This window comes from Eupeodes corollae, chromosome 1 (assembly GCF_945859685.1).
Source record: "Eupeodes corollae chromosome 1, idEupCoro1.1, whole genome shotgun sequence".
Lineage (NCBI taxonomy): Eukaryota > Metazoa > Arthropoda > Insecta > Diptera > Syrphidae > Eupeodes > Eupeodes corollae.
Window position 1 is genome coordinate 22,212,047 of NC_079147.1, and position 18,441 is coordinate 22,230,487.

General features: G+C 35.7%; 1 protein-coding gene across 4 annotated transcripts in view; it reads left to right on the forward strand.

Annotated features, from left to right (window-relative positions):
- Positions 1-18,441, forward strand: part of LOC129953500 (tyrosine-protein kinase Fer) — a 159,078-nt gene that overhangs the window by 20,065 nt on the left and 120,572 nt on the right. For all 4 annotated transcript variants that reach the window (XM_056066743.1, XM_056066752.1, XM_056066747.1 and 1 more), the window contains exon 2: positions 3,542-3,729. In XM_056066743.1, the coding sequence (XP_055922718.1) occupies positions 3,542-3,729 (188 nt within the window). The remainder of the gene's footprint in view (positions 1-3,541; positions 3,730-18,441) is intronic.

The following is an 18,441-nucleotide window of genomic DNA, read 5'->3' on the forward strand; positions in this document are numbered from 1 at the left end:
GAAAGTATCGGGTTTATAAACTGATCAACTTTTGTTCTAAAAAGTGCATTTTTATAAAAAAAAACTACTGAATATCGAAAACAACATTTTCTGTGACATAAAAAGAGTTTGAAGACAATATTTTTAATTTTCGAAAAGCTATTTGAATCGAAAACTTTTTACCAAGTTTTTGTATTGTTATTTTGTTAGGTTTTTATTTTTTGTAAAAAAAAAAAACAGTGAATTAGATTTTCCTCAAAATTTTACTGAATTTTGAAAGCAATAGTTTTGAAAAAGTAAAAGTAGTTTAAGTTTTTTCAAAATTGTTTCAAATGCTGAAAACAATATTTTTTGTGAGTTAAAATTAAGGGGAAGCCATAATCTTAAAGTTTTGCAAAGACATTTTGAGCTTTTTATAAAGCGAAGAAGATATTTGATATCTTTTTTAGATAGTTCACAGGGATTATCAAAAGAGTAGTCTCCCAGATGAAGTTTGCGTCTTAGTGAAAGAGCAGGGCAAGTGCAGAGAAGGTGAGAGATTGTTTCCTCTTCTTGTTCGTCCAAACAGCTCCTGCAGAAGTCATTTGAGGCTATATCAAGTCGTATTGCGTGTCTGCCTATAAGACAGTGTCCCGTAAGAACACCTATTAGGGAGTTAATATGAAGTCTGCTTTGAGATAACAAGTCTTTAGAGCGCTTAAGGTCCAGTGAAGGCCATATGAGTTTTGTGGCTGTGCATGTTGGTAGATTGTGCCACCTAGAATTTGCTATCGCAAAAGCTGTTTCTTTTGTTCACCTTTCAGGTGAAATAGGCATTACGGTTAAATTGTTAGCGAGTTCATCGGCTCTACAATTTCCCGTGATGTCTCTGTGGCCCGGCACCCAACATAGGTGAATGTTAAATTGCTGCGCCATCTCCATAAGAGACGATCGACAATCAAGGGCTGTTTGAGGTTTGGTTGAGACACCGTCAAGAGATTTAATAGCAGCGTGACTGTCAGAGAAGATGCGGATATCAGAAGTTGATATCAAGTTTTCTCTTAGCCAGGAGAGAACCTCTTTGATCGCTAAAATTTCCGCTTGGAAGACGATACAATTATTAGGGAGTCGGAATGAGATGCTTAGATTAAGCTTTTCTGAGTACACACCACTACCAACTTCCCCATTTGTCTTGGATCCATCTGTATAAAAATGAATGCTTTTGTCATCCAGGAGTTTTTGTCTTCCCATTCATCTCTGGATGGAATGGATACCTGGAAGTTTTTTCCAAATAGGGGTTTAGGAATAGTGTTGTCTATGTACTTTGGTATAGAACCAAAGAGGTTCAAAATGATGGAGTGCTCCACATGGTTGTTGGTCCATTGAGATGAGGCATTGAGTCTTATAGCTGTCCTCACTGCCACTTGTTTACTAAAAATGTCGAGGGGTGTCAGATGGAGGAGAGTGTCTAACACTGCTGAGGGTGTGGTACTGAATGCCCCGCTTATGCAGAGACATGCAGTGCGTTGGACTCTGCTGAGTTTGTCGTAGTATGTGACTTTCTCCAGTGCAGTCCACCATACTGCAACCCCGTACATAAGTATTGGTCGGATGAACGATGTGTATAGCCAGTAGGTTATGCGAGGTTGAAAACCCCATTTGCTTGCTATGGCTTTCTTGCAAAGGAAAAGAGCTGCTGTAGCTTTTTCAACTCTTTCCTGAATATTAGATTTCTAAATTAATTTTGTGTCCAATATCAGACCAAGATATTTGGCTTCATTGGTAGGAATTAGTGGTACACCTTTTATTGAAAAAGGTACAAATACTGGGATCTTGTATTTCCGTGTAAAAAGGACGAGGTCTATTTTTTGAGGATTAATACTAAGTCTGCAGTGATCAGTCCATCTAGTGAGAATATTAAGTGCGTTTTGGAGGAGGTCTCTCTGTGTATTAGGATGTTCCCCTGTGACGGCGATAGCAACATCATCAGCATATGCAACCACTCTGTAGCCTTCCCTCTCAAGGGATATTAGTAGTTCGTTAACCACTATGTTCCACAGGAGAGGGGACAGAACACCACCTTGCGAAGTGCCTCTACCGACAGACCTTTTCGTACAAAAATCCCCCATCTTAGAGTTGATGATCCTGCTTTTTAGCATTATATTAATCAACTCACAGAGGGAGAGATTATTCGACGTTTAGGGTCGTCACAGCAGAAGTGATAGCGGATGTGTCAACGTTGTTGAAAGAGCCCTCAATATCCAGGAAGGCCGCCATAGTATATTCCTTTTGCTCTAGGGAGTATTCAATAGTTCTGACCAGAGTGTGCAAGGCTGTTTCTACCGATTTCCCTTTGCAGTAAGCATGCTGAGACATTGATAGTCTAAATGTTGACAACAATGTTCAAAAAAAAAACAAAAGTAGTTTAAAGCCAAAGTTTTGAAAAGATATTTGAGTCGGAAATCAATTTTTACCAACTTTGAGTAATGTTTTTTAGGTTTTTATTTCTTATAAAAAAAACTGTCAATTCGATTTTTATTAAAATTTTACCAGATGTTAAAAACGTTTTTTCTTTCGTTGCACAAAATTGTTTTCGAGATAAAATACATTTTTTGGTCAGTTTTTTTGATTTATAAAAAAAAAACGTTAATTTGGATTTTTTTCAAAAAATATACTTCTTTGGTATCACGTTACAATATATTATATAAAATTTAATTCAAGTCTTAAGTGGTTTTGGTTTATGAGATATTTAGGGTTAACCAAAATGTTCACCTTTTTTAAACTGCTATGGTAAAAAAACCACCCACTCAATTTTCTTGAGAGCCCTTCCTGCATCTTTCTGCCTTATTATCTGTCTAACAAAATTTTTTTGAAGTCGATATCTCTTCTGGTTCCTAAGCTATGGACGACGAAAAAAACGTCGCAAACGTACGGACGTACGGACGTACGCACAGACATCTTTCTAAAGCTCTTTTATTTCGACTTTAGGGAGTTGACAAATCGGACCCATTACAATATCTTCCTATGGGAAGTTAATAATATTTATAATTGAGTTTTGACAATGAACGTTTATTGTAAACACACCCTTAACTATTGATCAAATTACGAATGTCAAATCCTCCAAAAATAAAGATATTGTCATCATGATGCGGCAGTGTTCAGAAATATAGGATTTTTTTTTAAACTAATTATTTTGTATTTGAGTCTTTTGTATAAAAGAAAATTGCGGTTATGATAATTGATGAAAAGTGCAAAATAAAAGAAATCTACTTTTTTTTTAAAAGTAAGACTTAAGAATGGAAAACGAGGCTTGGCTTGTGTTTTTAATAGTGTGGCAAACAATTGTTCGTAAATTCTTAAGATTAACGTTCTCTTTGCTATGGAAAGTATCTCAGTTTGAAGCACTTTGCTCCCAACGTTAAGTCTCAAGTCTTTATAGGGAAGAATTTCAAGTAAAACTTTAAGGAAGAGGTAGGTTCTGCCTTAAAATCCCAATCTTTATAAGCGGTTTAACTAAGTTACTCCCATTTTTTTAAAGACCTTACAACAATATTAATTCCATTTTACCTTCTTTATTTTGCAGGCAGCCTCATAACGAAATCCTGGCGCTCCTACATGGACGAATTAGATCAACAAGCAAAGCAATTTCGCATAAATGCTGAATTATTAGAAGTAATATGCGAAAAATTAGCTCATCTTTCACAGGATAAACGAAAAGCCCGCAAGTCCTATCAAGAGGAGCACGCAAAAATTGCCGTACGTTTAAATCATGTAAGTTGATATGCATCACTATATCTGACTCATCATAACACAATATCTATTATCTAAAAATAAATTCAATGTCTTGAAAAATTGTACTTTATATTTTAAGAACAAATTCATAGATATCATGAATTAAAAAACAAAAAACAAAAAGAACAAACTCTATAAATAAAACAAGCAAGTGCTATAGAAGACCTCGCAGACAATACAGATCTTCTTCTTTCTATAAGTAAGTAAGTGATTGAAGTGTAAATATAGTAGCTCAACCGAGGCATTTCTGTAAACAATGAAAACAATCTAAACAATGCCTACATTAGGAGTATCTACATATCTATCTTTACCTACTATTTATCGCAGATGCCGACAGATGAAAATTCCTATAGTTGCTTTATCAGATGGAAATATTTTGTTTTGTTTATTTAAATAGAATTTTCGTTGTTGTATTAGGAGGTATTAACATACCCTAAAGGCTTTGAGAAATGCGGGCTATCAAGCTATGAAGTTCCCAGTAGGACATTGACTCTTGGTTAATTCAAGGCTTACAAGTAATTAACTAATTATTGGGCTTGTTAACAAGCTATTTACATAGCAATGCTGAATTCGAAAAATAAACTACCCTACTTTCTAGTTTAATAAAAAAACAAGCTTAAAAGTAAGCAAAAACATTGTTTTTACATTTATCTTGAAAATAAGATATCCGACGAATGTTTCGGAACTAATAAATATTTCAAGTATTGAGGTAAGTTTTATTGAATGACCAACCATTCTAACTGCGAAAATATCTAAAAATATCAACTCGTATTTATGATATCTTGTATTTGTTTTTCTTCACTGCATTATTTATTTGTTTGAAAGATAAGATACACAAACGAAACACTATTTTAAGTTTTTGGTGTTGTGTGTTTGAGAACTTGAATAAATAAACAACCAAATAAAATTGTGATAAATTCGTGCAAAATGTTCACATTTAAAAGTAAAAGTATAAATTTTGAACCAAGAAAATACGCATGACGCAATAAAGCCCTGATTACCGGAGATAAAGAAGTCCACGTGTAAATTAACTTAAGCATCTTGCACATGAGCTACAAACTGTCAACTGTGGAGTGTGGATGTTCGAATATTTTGACTTTTCTTTCACATCGCAGACAGCGACGAATTGAATTACCGTTTTGTCAATACTTTCCTCAACCATGATCTTTCACCCAAAAACAAAACCAAGAGTAGTATAGTTGTGAAGTTAAGTTTCGCGCTAACAATTTATTCGTTGCAGTGTGGATGGTATGTGGAACGCGAATAAAGTTTGACAGTTCGTAGCAACCACACTGCAATTCGTTACTACCAAACTGTTTTGACAAAATGTCCCTGTTTTAAAGAACAAAATGCAAATTTTATTATCCTAACAATAGTGTCAATTGGTTTCTTATAATTTAATTGTGTTGTTATTTGAAAAAAATCACGTTTGTTCGTCCATTCCTTTAATCGTTGCTCTCTCTTATGTGCAAGGCCCTTTAGAACATTAAATAATGAACTTACTTATACTAACTTAAGGTGGCGCTATAATTCTGTGTGAACTATAAGGCCTCACCCAACAAACTTTTTCCTAGCTAGAAGTCTCCAGTTTCGCGCTCCAAGTTGGGTGAGTTCACTTTCCACTTGTGCGCGCCACCTGATCCGCGGTCTTCCTCTACTGCGCTGTCCTGTGGGTGTGGATTCGAAGACTTTCCGGGCCGGAGCATTGATTTCCATGCGCTCTACGGACTCTTAGTCGTTGGACTTTTACCCTTCTGGCTAAGTCTACGTCGCTACATCTTCTCCTCTACTCACCTTCGATACAAACGGGACCATAGATCACACGAAGAAGTTTTCTCTCCAGCCGACCCAAGGTGCTTTCATCCGCTTTTGTTATAGTTCATGCTTCTGACCCGTATAGAAGGACCGGGATGATAAGGGTCTTATATAGCGACACTTTGGTCCTTCGAGAGAGGGTTTGCCACTCAATTGCTTTCTTAGCCCAAAGAAAAGCGGCTAGCAAGAATAATTCTTCGTTTGATCCCAGCGCTGCCTGGTGTTGTTTTCTGCGTTTGCAGCGGAGACTAGGTAGATGAAGTCCTTCAGCTCGGCTTCGTCTGCGTTACGTTAGTCCTGCTTCGAGGTTGCTTTGAATGACATTTCTATTATTTCATCCCTCCAAAGAGCAAATATTTTGTTTGTTGACATTTTCTTACAGCTGATGAGCTGTCAGACAAAGCAAATGTTCAGATAATTGCACTAGAGCCTCCGTTTGGAGTCACATTACGTTACATTACGTTCTTTTCCTTACGATTGTCAAACGAAACGTGAGGTCGAAGCTCCATTGTGATAGCATGCATTGAATTCCTATGGCTGAACTCGTAAACGTCAGGCGAAGCCGAAGCTGAAGCGTGTTTGTGTTTCAGCCATGACCATCTCAAAGTTACGTCTGTCGATGGTGACGTTTTGACCAAGACGTCGGTGTTGTATGTCCTTTCTTGACGATAGCATGTACTTTGTTTTGCCCTCATTAACTGTTTAACCCATTTTTGGCGTCTCATCAGCACGATGATGTTAAAAAAATCGCATGACAGCGCATCACCTTGTCTAAAACCTTTTTTTACATCAAAAGGTTCTGTTAAGTTGTTTCCAACCTTTATGGAGCAGCGTGAATTCTCCATGGTCATCCTGCAGAAACGGACGAGCTTGGCAGAGATGCCAAAACTAGACATGGCTCTATGCAGCTCGTTCATGTAGATGCTGTCATATGCGGCCTTGCAATCGATGAAAAGATGGTGGGAGTCAATTTGGTGTTCTTGGGTTTTTTCCAAGATCTGCCGTAATGTGAATATTTGATCAACTGTGGACTTTCCTGGTCTAAAACCACACTGATAAGGACCTGTCTACTCTATTAAGTAGACTGATTCCCCTATAGTTGATGCAGTTTAGAGGGTCTCCTTTTTTCAAGATCGGTCAAACAATACTGAGGTTCCATTCATCGGGCATGCTTTCTTCCATATCTTATAGATAAGTTGGTGCATGCTCCTAACCAAGTTATCTCCATCTGCTTTAAAGAGCTTGCCATTGAAGCCATCTGCTCCAGCGGCTTTATTAGACTTCAGCTAGATATGGCAATCTTTACTTTGTCTTAGTCGGGAGGACGGGATTGTTAGCTTTCGTCGTCTATGTTGAATGGATCATCCTGCCCGACAGCGGAATTCGGTTCGTCGTCGCCGTTATATAGTCTGCAGAAGTCGTCCTTCCATATCCTCAGCATTAACTGCGATTCCACTTTCGTCTTTCCAGCCTTCGGTTCTAGATTTATGTACTTGTGAATTTCGTTTCGCCTGTTAATAAAACTTTCGAACTTCATTCCTGCTGTTAAACCTCTCAACATCTTCTACCGCACGCTTCTCATGCCTTCTCTTTTTCCTTCTGAGAAGTCGGTGTTCCTCTCGCCTCTTCTGCTCGTAGACCTCATGAGCAGCTCCCGTTCTTTTATGCAGCGCCGCTTTGCGTGCCTGTTGTTTGGTTGCATTTGCCTGCCGACATTCCTTATCAAACCAGGGGTTCCTTATTGGTGGCTGTTTGAAACCCAGCACATCAGAGGCGGCTTCTCTGATTGCATCTTGCCAATGTTGCATCTGGTTTTTGATACATTGTGTTGGTGGCAGACAAGTTCGAGAGAGGTTACTTGTAGTTGTAACTCCGTCGGAAAAGGATTTGGCGATCTCTGGCAATGTAGCCGTTCGACGCTGTACCTTCTCCCAGCACCTCCCTGTTTTGCCTTGGGTCTGGAAACCCGAAGTGCTACCTTGGCTACAACGAGGTAGTGGTCCGAGTCGATGTTAGCTCCTTGGAAAGATCGGACATCCATGATGCTGGAAGCGTGTCTGTAGTCAATCGCAATATGGTCAATCTGGTTGACGGTAGATTGATCTGGAGAACTCCATGTTCCTTTGTGGATGTTGAGGTGTGGAAAACGCGTACTGGCTACAATGACGTTTCGCACCGCAGCAAAATCTATAAACCTGAATCCGTTGTCGGAACTGTTGTCGTGCAGGCTATTTTTCCCATTATTCCACCAAAGATGTCTTCCCTTCCTAGCTTGGCATTAAAATCGCCCAGGGCAGTTTTAATATTGTAGCTAGGACACTGCTCATATGTTGTCTCTAAGAGCTCGAAGAACATATCTGTGGTGTTGTCGTCTTTCTCTTCTTTGGGGGCGTGCGCGCATATCAGGTTTATGTTGCCGAATTTAGCCTTGATGCGGATGGTCATGAGGTACTCGTTGATGCATCTATAGCTCAAGATTTCTTGCCTAAGTCTGGCTCAAAACCGCATCCAAATAAGCGCTGTTGGTTTTCGCGGTAGCAGTCATCCTCTTTTTTCCCGGCCCATCCCATCGTATTTCCTGGATGGCTGTGATGTATGCTTTATAGCAGTCTAGTGCCTCCGCTAACTCTTCGGCCGCACTTGGTCTGTTAAGGGACCTAACATTCCACGTGCAAATCCGAAGCTCGTTGTCCTTAATTCGTTGGCGTAGTTTGTCAGCAGTAAATCCGTCCGTATTCGAGGCTCTTTGGTACTTCGCAACTATGATGTTTTTACGTGGCCAGGAAGTCACCCCGATAGCATAACTCCTAACCTGGAGGGCCAGATCCCTAGCATAACTCCAAGAACGGGGAGCCGGATAAAACCGCTCCTTATAGGCCTACGCTCCTAATAAGTCGTAGAAGCCCTATAAGGTGTTCAAAAGTAGTTCAGCCTTACTGGAACTGGAGACGATACCGTTGATTACATCTCGGGAATTCCTCCGCTGCCGTCTATATAAGGAGAGGTGCCTTAACGAACGAACAGGGGAACTAAATTTGACTTTTTTGAAGTGTCATTATTCGGAGACGTCAATTCGATTGCCCATCGATAATCGTCATATGTTGATGTAGTCATTTTTATAGTCAAGTGTCAATTATCCTAATTGCACAAAATCTGTTTGATTAACGTCTCAATTGCATATCAAACTAGTTTGTACTTTGATCACTTTTTGCAATTTAGATGTAAGAACAGATCAATTAGTTGAATCAAATGTGTGGATAACGTTAAAATTTTCTACCATAGTTATATTTTGACACTAGTGAGGTGAATAAATATATGGTTTAAAATTGAAGTTTTTAAAGATAGTCAGGGTATTTTATAGTTGACTTTTTGCTCGCAATCCAGCTATAAGAAATAAAACATCAAATATCTAAATAGTTGCCGTGTTTGAGTGACATTTATACTATTCTTCTTTCTTTTCGAATGTCAAGTGAGCTTTGTCGGTAACAAGAGTTTTCTTAACGTTAAAACGGCTACTGAGAAAATGTTCCAGTCATTTGTGTAAGCGTCTGGTAACTCTTTTTAGAAACAACATATTTGTTGGAAAATTAATATCACCTTTTTGTTGTGATAACTTTTAAGCCATCAATTTGACGATCTCATCTATACCAAGCATAAATCAAATTCAATAATTTTGGTTGTCATTTATCAAAAATGATCTAAGCTGTTTAATTTCAACTCATCTGTCAAGTTATCATTTCATTTTAGAGGTTTTTATTCTTTGCAATTCTGAACAGAGTCCGAGCATATCGAACATGCTCTGAAAATTCTCTGAACAAAGCGTGTTCTGAGGCTTATTAATATTTTTGAAACACACCTAAACATTAGTTTTTTCCTGTCAATTTCACCTGTCAAATGCTTGTCTTTAGCATCAAACTCTGAGTTCCTTTATTCTAATCTAAGGGCGGTCTGAATATGCTCAAAACGTATTCAGATCGAAAAATAAACACACATTTGAAAATCTGAACGTTCAGACGTAAAAAAGAAATCCAATTGTTTGTGTGACAGGTTAGGCTCTTCTGTGAACTAAATCGTTTATTTTGTATTGATCGATACTCAACCTGTCAAAAACAAATGACAGCTATTAAATATTAACCAGATTTAAAACTTCTATCTGACAATGAAATGTCAACAATTTTTCAACATACGAGTTAAACCATATATGACATCAGTTAGAAAAAGAATACACTATATATTTGCTGCTGTCTAAATATCAGTCAAAACAAACTTTTATTAATGTGCTAATATGTTCTTAATCATCTATGTAAACATTTAAAAAACATTTATTCCAATGAAAACGTCTTATTTATCTCAATGAAACTACTGTCAAAGTTAACTCCACCGCAGTTTAATGTATACCAAACAAAAAAACACAAAGTCCAAAATTAATAAGCGTGTAATACGATAAGATGATAATGAGAATGACGACACTCAATTTCGATTTTCAAAAAAAAAAAACTGACACCGAAGACGTCAACAATAAGAAAACAAAATGAAAAAAAAACACACAGACAGGAGGAAGTCACCAACATGAAACAGGTAGTTAAGTTTAAAATTATACAAATCAAACAAACCTAACTTGTTTGTTAGTGGATACGTTGTTGTTGTATTCAAAAACAACAAAAAGCAACAAGAAATCCATTAGAACATCAAACACAAAAATATTCAATAAATACCATCAGTGGTAATTTATCATTAACAAAAAAAAAAAGAAAACGAAAAATAAAAACAAATGATGCTTCTATAAATAGATGCTACACGAACTCTAGAACCGGACAGGACTGGCGGACGAACACCATCAATTTAGCGAATTAACAAATAAACGTATGTCATTAATGCCACATGGGGGAAAATTAGGTGTTTCGAATGAAATTAAATAATTTTTTATTTTCAAAATCAGCTTTCTAACAATTTACATGTTGAACATTGGTTGCGGCGCACATTTTTAAAAATGTGTGAAATAAGGAAATTAGCTTTTTTTACATCCGTCAAAAATAATATGAAGTGTTTATTTGAAAACAAAAAAAAACTCACCAAACTTATAACCTGTCATTGTTTGGTGTGGTGTGTTTTTTTGATTTTGTTTGTTTAAAATAATAATTATTATTATTTTTCCCAAGAAATCATAAAATTATTCTAAAGCAAAGTTCTGTCAAAATATAAATTTTGATAGAAACCAAAAGAAATATAATGTGAATTTCTACATACGTGCGAAGGAGGTATAAAGGGGTAAGAATTTGGTTATAAACAAATAAAGTTTATTTTTGTAACATTATAAATTTTCTTATTTTTGTTTTGATTTTAGAGCAAAATAGCGATTTTTTTAAATTAATCTATGAATTTCCATTAGAAAGTTTGGACTTTGAAAAAAGTCTCATTTTGTTATCTTATAATTGTACCTATCTAGTTAACACGTAATAGTTAAAAAAGATAAAGAAGTGAAGGCCTTAAAGGCCCAACTATAAAAGGCATAAGTTAGCATATGCGCGCGTAAGTAAACGTGCAAATACAAAGAATCTCAATACGAGTGAACATTATGGCGTCTAGCTCCGTTTCGTTAAATTTTCCTCAGTTTCGTTAACTTAGGCAAACTTAAGCAAGAGCGATCCCAGTCGCTCACCGACTAAGTAAAATCTGACTGTAGATACGTGAGCAAAATTGCATTATGTCTATCCACAGTAATTTCACAAACTTAAGTGAATTTTCGTTGGGTTTTTGACATTAGCTTATGTTTGCTTATGCCTTTTATGGCTGAAACACAAACAAGCTTCAGCTTCGGCTTCGCCTGACGTTTACAGTACAGTAGTACAGCCATAGGAATTCAATGCATGCTATCACAATGGAGCTTCGACCTCACGTTTCGTTTGACAATCGTAAGGAAAAGAACGTAATGTAACGTAATGTGACTCCAAACGGAAGCTCAAGTTCAATTATCTGAACATTTGCTTTGTCTGACAGCTCATCAGCTGTAAAAATATGTCAACAGACAAAATATTTGCTCTTTGGAGGGATGAAATAATAGAAATGTCATTCAAAGCAACCTCGAAGCAGGCCTAACGTAACGCAGACGAAGCCGAAGCTGAAGCGTGTATGTGTTTTAGCCATTATAGTTGGGTCTTTAGTTTATATTTTGTTTTTAACAATTGGGTGTGAGAAACAATGATTAAATGTCAAAATGTATCACCTTAAAGAACTATTCACATGAGAGCGACCAGCGACTTGACGAATAAATGAATAAATATGATTTTAAACAATTTATAAACATAAATTCTGTACAAATTGTAAATAAAAAGGTAGAAATTTGTCTTGTTGTTTTTAAGACAATAAAATTATTAAAATTATCTTTTTTTATTGACAAAATTAAAGCAGTATTCACATGAGTGCGACCAACGAACGACGAATGAATTACAAAATGTGAGTTTATATACGTTTGAAGACATATTTCCACTCAAATTCTTAACAAAACGATAGCAATATAGTTTCTATTTGATTTATGATGCACAAAACACAATAATGATAACCAAAAAAAAAAAAAATAATTGTCAAAGTCAAACTTCATTTGCGACGAATTAAAACTCTTATGTGAAAGAAATGTCAAAATCGACGAATATTCGTTCATTCGTTCTAGTTGGTCGTGCTAATGTGAATAGTGCTTAAGAGAAATTAAAGCAAACAAAATTGTTCGTCGGAAATTGCAATCTAATTATCACTCACTTCGCGTTCTAAATTCAATCCACACTTCTACAATAAAATGTTCGCACATGTTAACCTACAAATTTCATTCTTGTCTCTGTTGTGGATCTGTAATAACGGATAAAGATAAGTCATGTGACAGTAAAGCATCTTGCACACGAGCTACGAACTGCGAACTGTGGACGTTCGCATATTTTGACTTTCCTTTCACATGAGCTTTATTTCTATTCAACAAACAAAACAAGAGTGGTATAATTTTGAGGTTAAGTTGAGCGCGAACAATTTATTCGTTGCAGTGTGGATGGTATGTGGATCGCGAATAGAGTTTGACAGTTTGTAGCAAACACAGTGCAATTTGTTACTACCAAATTGTTTTACAAAATTGCAAACTTTATTATCCTAACATAAGTGTTAATTGGTTTCTTATAATTAAAATGTGTTTTTGTTTGAAATTGACTTTTTGAAATGTATAAAATCACGTTTGTTCGTCCATTCGTTCATTCATTGTTCGCTCTCATGTCCAAGGCTCTTAATGTCAAAATGGCCGCATATTCGTTTGTTCGTTGATCGCTCTCTTTTAAAAAGTACCTTAAGGATTTCAATGTGAACACCGCCTTATTCTTAAACTGTCAAAAGTTCGACCAATAAACAATAGTAAAGAACCGCATATTTAACAGAATCAGTTACGAATTGTTGTATTGTTAAATAAAAAGGTTTCAGTATTTAAGCCAAATTGCATTCCATTCAACCATAAAAGTGACAATTTCACTGAACAGTTGTTAATTGTTTTCCTTATGAAAAGTTTAAAAATCTTGCAAAACTATCAAATGTATAAATAAAAAGAAAGACGAATGAATGTCAATAATAAGTGTAATTCAACACCCATAAAACTGTCATCATTTATTTGTCAATTTAACTATGACAAATGACACCTGTCAAACTCTTAGAACTGGGAATTTGTCATAAAAGTCCGACCATTTTGTAGAATTTATCAAAAAAAAATCCCAGAGTAGGGTAAACCATAAGATTATTTTATTAGTGAAAATTATTTGAATTTTACGTCAAGATTTTAATTAGTATTCACAGAAACTTCTACCTCCCGCAAAACAAACAAAAAAATGTAAGATGATTCCCTTGTCAAAATATGTTTCGAGTTGGGACAATTTAGGCTCACGATAAATCTTTTAAAATATTATCTGAAAAAAATTAAAAATAAATAATGTTCCTATACGAAACGAAATAAACCAGTAAGATTCACAACGACCTCCCAACTTAATCGGTGATCTTCACAAAAGAGGTTTGCCATGTTAAATACAGAGGGCGTGAGATATGTGTATATAATGTACAACATAACTGAAGTAAAATTAACCTCTACGGCAGCCAGCACTATTAAAATATTTTTGTTTTGTTTTGAAAAAACACAAATAACTAAACAAAAACGTTAAAAACAAAGCTTTTTGCTGAGCACTGAACTGATGATCATCAATATAAAAAAACACCGAAAGACAAGGCACACCTCAAACATCACACCACAGAAATAACAACCACACACGTTGGCAACTGACAGCGGCGAGCGACGCGCCGCCAATCGGCGACATCAATTATATAAATTCAAAAATATTTCTCCTCTACCTGAGTTCAACAATATTTAACCGCTTTAAAGCTGAGATGATAGTTAAAAATTAAAATTATTATTTATGGGATGATAAAGTTTTTTTTTTAATGTTTATGTTTAATAAAAAAAACACTTTAAAAAAACTTGGGTCAATTCAGAGGTTAAATGGTACCTACCTGGAAAAACAACAAAATTAAAAAAACTATCGTTATTTATGCAAAAGTTGTAAAATTTTCATATGAACTTCTTTTTCTGTTGGTAATATTTAAACAAAGATTTTGACTGAAATGCTTATTAAAAGGTTTAATGTCTTTAAAATTATGCGAAAATAAATAACAAAGAAAGACAATTTAGTGACAGTTTTGACTGGACTGCATAAATGAATCGAAATGGTATTAAAATTATAATATTTTTGCTTTCCTTTTTTTATGAGTTGAGTTATTACTTTTACAGTAACCTTGAACTTCTTAGAACAAAAGAATAATTTTTTATATGAATATTATTTCTTAAGCATGTTTACAGTCAATTCAGATGTTCAGGTTTTTTTAAACTCAACTCAGAAAATTAGAACTGTTTGTTTTTATTCAGGCTCGTATGTAATTCAGCTGTCAAAATGGACTGTGAATATCAATAGAAAATTGGTGTTATCGCTTGTATTGAAAATCACAACTTGTTTGATATGCAAATCAAATGGGTTAAAATTGTAAAAACATATATGATCAAGGTGTTGTAAGTGTCAATAATGTTTTTTAAAAGCAATACAATAAAGTAATCGAAAGGCATAGAAACGGGAGGAACAGTTAAGAAAACACTTCTGGGTATAAAGCTGTCACCAAATTTATTTTGCATTTGATGGTTAAGTGCACTGCATGACAAGTTGCGTCATCTTGTTGAACCCAATAGCAGCGATGTTATACTCATTAGTTTTGAGAAAGCAACAAATCAGTAACTTCAGACCCTTCCTCATTTTAAAAGAAATAAACACCGATAATGCATTAGCTTCGTTACGAAGCCATTTAATGTCAATTCTTCGGGTGAAGTGTTCTATTACCTTTCCGAACAGTTATATATTTTTTCAAAGTAAATCGTTCAGTTAAAAAGAATTTGTATAATTTTAAACAAACCTTACCAAAGACAAATTTCAACAAAGTTTGACATTCTTAGCTGTCAAACACCTTAAAGTAACTTTTTACATACATAAGAACTAAACGAGCCTTACATTATCATAAACATGGACACACCTTATCACACCAAACCCAAAACCAGGTTTTCGGTAAAAAGTTTTCGAAAACCCGAAAATCGTTCATATTTTCATTTGACATTTATATTTTTTGAAAACCGGCTCTCAAATTTTGTATTGATGAAAAAATTTGTGAATAAAATGTTTTGTTTTTCTTAAATTATTGGTGAAAATAAATTCTAATCAATTCAAATTGATTTTAACGTAACACTAGCTCTTCTCGAAGAAGAGTTTTAACTGAAGTTATGGGGACGAGTGGAATGGGCTTACGACAAGAACTACAAGCTCGCTTGGCTGTAGCTATCCTCTTTGTTCCATCCGAGCAACTTATAGGCAAGGTTGAGAAGATTCTGAACGATTTCTTGTAGGTCCTTATGGCTGGTCAATTCCTAGTTCCAAATTCGTACCAAAATCACACACATCCAGAGCGATCACTGAAGCTGTTATGATGGGCTGCAATGACTATCTCTTTGGCTTCTTCCTCTAAGGACTCGCCTGGCTTGTCCAAAGCACTGCGGATCTTCTTGATGTTGGCATCGCTGTCTATCAAGGGGCGATAGCCCACTGAACAATGAGCAAGTCTTCCTCGTCCTAGGGGTCGTCTGGCCAGCAGCCATATTGAATTTCGGTTCCTCGCTTAACAAAAAGCATTTGAAACTTTGTTTTGACAGCAGCCATCAGCTGTTTTGTTTACACTAATTTGCTAATTTGAGCGCTGAATGTTTCAGAAGATTTGTTTATTTAGTTTAACTTTTAATTGCTACTAGTTTTCAAGATGTTTAATATAAAACTTGTGGTTTACGAAAACTTGAGGTTTGCCAAAAATGTATATAGGAAAACTTGAGTTTTCGATGTAGGTTTTCGGCAAAAACCGATAATTTCGAGAAAACCGGGTTTTAGACTTGGTTTGAAAAGCCTATGAAGCTAATACAAAGAGTATAGTCAAATTTTAAATGCCGGCTTTTATTTTAAATAAAATGATGGGCGATGAACATCGCCACCACGCCACGTGATGTAACACGGCCTTTAAATTTATCGCGCAAAAAAGACATTGTTTTGTTTGCTGTGTAGCAATTGGCATCGTCCTGCTGAAACTGCACATCGGGCCTTAAAATGTTCGTTATCATCTCACCAGATACATTTTTGAAAAAATACGGCCGATGCATGATGCCGCCAGCCCATAAACCACACCAAACAGTCACTCTTTGCGGGTGCATTGGTTTTTCGACAATCACTCATTGATTATCATTCGCCCAAATTCAGAAATTCTGCTTATTGACGAATCCAAACGGGCCTCATCACTAAAGATGATTTTCTTCGAAAAATTATCATCAAATGTTTCCGTTTCTTACCGTTATTCTGACAGTTCATGACACTTGAAAAGATCAATAGGCTTTAGTTCTTGAGTCAAATTATTCGATCTTTTTATTGCTGTTGCGAAAAAGCTAGCTGTTACTGACTAAAGGTTGTAGAAGTCCTTAGAAAGCTTTTCAATCGAGCCAAAAAAGACTAGGGATGGATTGGGACTCCTATAAAGAATCCCTCAAAAAGTATAAATTAGAATTGAGAACAGCCAAAAGATCCTCATGGAGATCCTTCTGTAGCTCAATAGAAGAATCCTCGGAGGCATCAAGGATAAGGAAGATTCTCTCGACAAATCCAACCATGCCTAGTTGTCTTAAAAACTGAGATGGTACATGAACTAACTCTTGCGATGAAACGCTAAACTTGCTAGTAGACACCCACTTCCAAATCCGTTAATACAACAAACCGTCCTGGATCGGGTATTAACTTAACTTTTCCTTAAGGTCTGGTTACGAAAGAAAAATTGACAATGACTCTGAATAGTTTCAAACCTAATAAATCCTTAGGTCCAGATCAAATCTACCAGCTGATCTACTTACCAGGTATTCCTTCCATCCAGAGATAAATGGGAACACAAAAAACTCCTGGATAATAAAAGTATTCATTTTTTTACAGATGGATCCAAGACAAATGAGGGAGTTGGTAGTGGTGTGTACTCAGAAAAGCTTAATATAAGCATCTCATTCCGCCTCCCTAATCATAGTAGCGTTTTCCAAGCGGAAATTTTAGCGATCAAAGACGTTCTCTCCTGGCTAAGAGAAAACGTGATATCAACTTCTGATATCCGCATCTTCTCTGACAGTCAGCCTGCCATAAAACTCATATGGCCTTCACTGGACCTAAAGCGCTCTAAAGACTTGTTATCTCAAAGCATACTACATATTAGCTCTCTAATACTTACGGGGCACTGTCTTATAGACAGACTCGCCATACGACTTTGTGTAGCCTTCTGCAGGAACTCTATGGATGAAGAAGAAGAGGAAACAATCGCTCACCTTCTCTGCAGTTGCCCTGCTCTTTCACTAAGACGCAAACTTCATCTGAGAGTCTACACTTTTCATAATCCCAGTGAACTAGCTAAAAAGGATATCAAATATCTTCTTCGCTTTATAAAAAGCTTAAAATGGTTCGACTAGTAAGAAGTAATTCTCTAGATTCATGTGGTATCACAATAGGCCTTTTCTTTTGGCCTAAGTGTGTGGATTCAAAATCCGCAGCCAAGTTAACCTAACCTACTGACTAAAAAATCAACTTTTAAAAGTTTGTAATTGTAATAATTTATTGTCTATATCGCAACTAGAAGCCTTTTCGACGCTCATTCCATGAAAAATAAATAATAGTTCTGGATCCTGATAAGAAGAAACCTAAAAAAACTCAAACAATGACATACAAAAACGTCAAACTTGACATTTATTATGTCTAGTGAAAATAGTGTCGAGTAAAGCCGTTTTCACATCAGCGCGACCAATGAAATGTCAAAATCAACGAATATTTGTTTATTCGTTGGTTGTTGGTACTGCACATGTGAATAGTGCTTAAGAACTTAGAATCAAGAAGAGATTTTGAACTGTCATTTGAACAAAAAACAACGACAAATGTAGCACGTGTAGACTCCGAAAAAGTGTATGCGAACGTAAAGGTTTGTTTGTTTTTATTATTTCCTTATAAAATTTCTCTAGATCTAAATTGATTAATTACTTAAATCTAAAAAATCTAGATGTAAACATTAAAAATACCTAATAACATGTACTAAAAAATATTAAAATTGCATTAAACGTGTAAATTAGAGAAAAAAATGTATTTCTGCATATAAAATGTTGAAAAGCATCTTCACTTCCAATAACAAATTTACAAAAAACAAAATACATATTTGGATGTAAGCCAACAAAACAAAAGTTTTTCCCTATGTATTAATTTTTAGCGA